The sequence below is a fragment of the Patiria miniata genome, unplaced genomic scaffold, assembly GCF_015706575.1.
Source record: "Patiria miniata isolate m_02_andy unplaced genomic scaffold, ASM1570657v1 HiC_scaffold_7, whole genome shotgun sequence".
In the NCBI taxonomy this organism is placed as follows: domain Eukaryota; kingdom Metazoa; phylum Echinodermata; class Asteroidea; order Valvatida; family Asterinidae; genus Patiria; species Patiria miniata.
The window spans coordinates 31,536,990-31,539,472 of NW_024037074.1; the positions used below are offsets into that span (position 1 = coordinate 31,536,990).

Sequence of the window (2,483 nt, forward strand, 5' to 3'; positions counted from 1 at the left end):
AGTCGCTTGTATGACCATATGCAATTCATTCAAGGTCCATTTGAGAACACTCTTCGAGAACACTCTTTACCTGGAATAAAGCCAAAGAACAGCCTCGCCATAGTAGCTTTGACACCAATCCATCCATAGGCACCAGCCAACAATTCCGCTCCAAGCACCTGTTTGGCGAGAACGTCATGAAGACAGGTCAATACACCATCGCAAACGACAACCAGCAACGCCATCAACACCATAGTCCAATACCAGGCCAGCCATGGCGTTAAAAAGAACGCCAACGAGCTGACGATGATGCATATGACCATCAGACCCCAGCAGGATATTAGCCCTGCGTCTATGATGAAGCCCTGCGACAGTTTCGCTAGCAGGCTCCCCACGCCCGCTACGGTGACGAAAACTGCTGCGTCCTCCAAGGAGAATCCTTTTGAAAGAGCTTGGGACACAAAATAGATCACCCACATCTCGTAGGAAAAGTTAAAACAAACAAATATGGCAGCCACCGACCAATACTGAAAATTGCGAAGAAGCGACAAATCAAAGTTCTTGAAGACGCTCTCCCAACATGCAGCACATGCAGAGGGAGGAGCTGTATCAGGCTCTTCCTGGGGAACCTCTTGATAGCTGGTGTTCGGCTTTACTTCATTTTTTCTCATCAGGGCACCACAGGGGACAAGATGTATTATGCCTCCACCGATCAGCAGCATGGTTCCTCTCCACCCAAACGTGCCGAGGGATATCTGGATCAGAGGCGCGGCCGCGATAAATCCAATGGAAGTACCCGTCCGTGCGATACCGCTGGCTTTAGCAAGGTTCTTGTTGTAGCATCGACACATAGCTTCTTTGGCAAGCACTTGAGACACAATGAAAGGGGGACCTTTAAGTGAAAAAAAAGAATATCAGATCTCACAAGTGTTGCAGTAGTTCATCTACTAGTAAATATCTTCGACTGCATTAAGGCAAAACGACGTTGTTATCCTACCTGCTAACAGCGTTAAAATCATCGTCAGCTGAATTGAAGTTGTTGCGAAGGAACCAGCAATGAAAGCAATGCCAATCATCGCACCGCATATCATGATAACGTTTCCCGCTCCAAATCGTCTACCAAGTAACCCTGCCACAGGAGCTGTAATGACAGAATGACGACCAACATATTAGACGGAATCGATGGAGTGATAGGCGCCTATACATGAGGTACCTTATCCGTGGATGCCGGTATTATGTAGGGTATACTTTCATCCTCCAGATTATATGGAGAGAAATGTTCCTCCTTGTGTAACGTTCTGATTCGATCCCGCAATTTACATCGTTTAGTTGGTGATTTTATTTTCATTGTGTATTCTAACAGGACATGAAATGGAAAATTTGAAAAATACAAAAAATAACTAACTTTAAAACTAAAGCAAGCTTAAGAGGATTTGCAATAAAAGGAATTGTTTCAAGGGAGACAAAGGTGCACTTCCTAAAATTTCGTTCACGACTTCTATCTTAATTAGAACGATCCATGAATATTAAAATAATACTGCAGCTTCGTTTTAGCTTAAGCTATGTTGATACCTACGCTACAAACTATACAATGTCATGCAGTGGCAACATTAAACATAGAACGTGCTCTATGGTGGTAATATGAAAGGCACCGTATTGTCGAGGAGGAAAGAGCAAAGGGAGAAACGAAAAGAAGAATTACCAAACCAAAATTATTCATGAGAAAAAAAGATATTACTTCCCATGTAAAATTCCAAGTAGAAACTGTCAGGAAGGGGTGAAAATACGAAGAAAAAAAACATTATTAAATCACTAAAGTAGTTTTAGGAAAAGTGCGTCATGCATCATGCCTACCAACTAAACCTCCCACTGCGACTATCAGTGAAGTCATCCACCCAATGGCCCACGTCGTTGTCCCAAATTGATCTTGTAGTGTTGGCAGCATCATTCCTAGTCCCTTGAGCATCGCCACTCGGATAACACCCCTGGTCCACATCGTCAATACTGCAACCCATCCTGCCTGAGCCCTGTCAGGTTCTGATGGCTTGATCGATGATGCCTCATCTTGAATCTGACTAACATCAGCGTCCCTCATGTTGGATTTCAGTTATTGATTCAGCAACCTTTACAGGGGTTTTACAAAGGGAATCGGAAATAGGTTTATATATGACAGTACTATAAGTAAACGTTGTAAAAGTTGTTCAATCTTATCAGCTTTCTAATTACCATTGTTGCATTCTCTTGATTGACTTAACAGCCGTGATCCAAATATAAATGTAAACCCCTCCTTTCCCAAGTTGACCTGAATTAGTGGTCATTTTAAAGTTATCAAACCCCACAAGCTTGACCACTAATCCTGTAATCCCTTTAATTATAAATGGCCAACCACAAATACAGGCTTTTGCGCACCAAAAAGTCCTATCGAACCTGCTTCTCTTTTCCAATAGTTATAACCTGGATGGACTGATTGAAGCTGACCCCACACTGGAGGATAATATTCATGA

At 42.8% G+C, this 2,483-nt stretch overlaps 1 protein-coding gene across 1 annotated transcript; it reads right to left on the bottom strand.

Annotated features, from left to right (window-relative positions):
• Positions 1–2,097, bottom strand: LOC119718879 (monocarboxylate transporter 11-like). The gene is made up of 3 exons (XM_038188302.1): positions 1,834–2,097; positions 977–1,120; positions 1–871 (listed from the first exon to the last, which is right to left on the bottom strand). The coding sequence occupies exons 1-3, from the start codon at positions 2,072–2,074 to the stop codon at positions 30–32; spliced, it is 1,227 nt and encodes a 408-aa protein (XP_038044230.1). The 5' UTR covers positions 2,075–2,097; the 3' UTR covers positions 1–29.
• Between the last annotated feature and the right edge of the window lie 386 nt (positions 2,098–2,483).

What these genes read in the sequence shown, in the direction of transcription:
- LOC119718879 (XM_038188302.1), bottom strand. Translation starts at nt 2,074, where the DNA reads ATGAGGGACGCTGATGTTAGTCAGATTCAAGATGAGGCATCATCGATC. An exon ending in CGCAGTGGGAGGTTTAGTTG is followed by an intron (nt 1,121 to 1,833) that starts GTAGGCATGATG and finishes CTGTCATTACAG; the next exon opens with CTCCTGTGGCAGGGTTACTT. An exon ending in GATTTTAACGCTGTTAGCAG is followed by an intron (nt 872 to 976) that starts GTAGGATAACAA and finishes TTTCACTTAAAG; the next exon opens with GTCCCCCTTTCATTGTGTCT.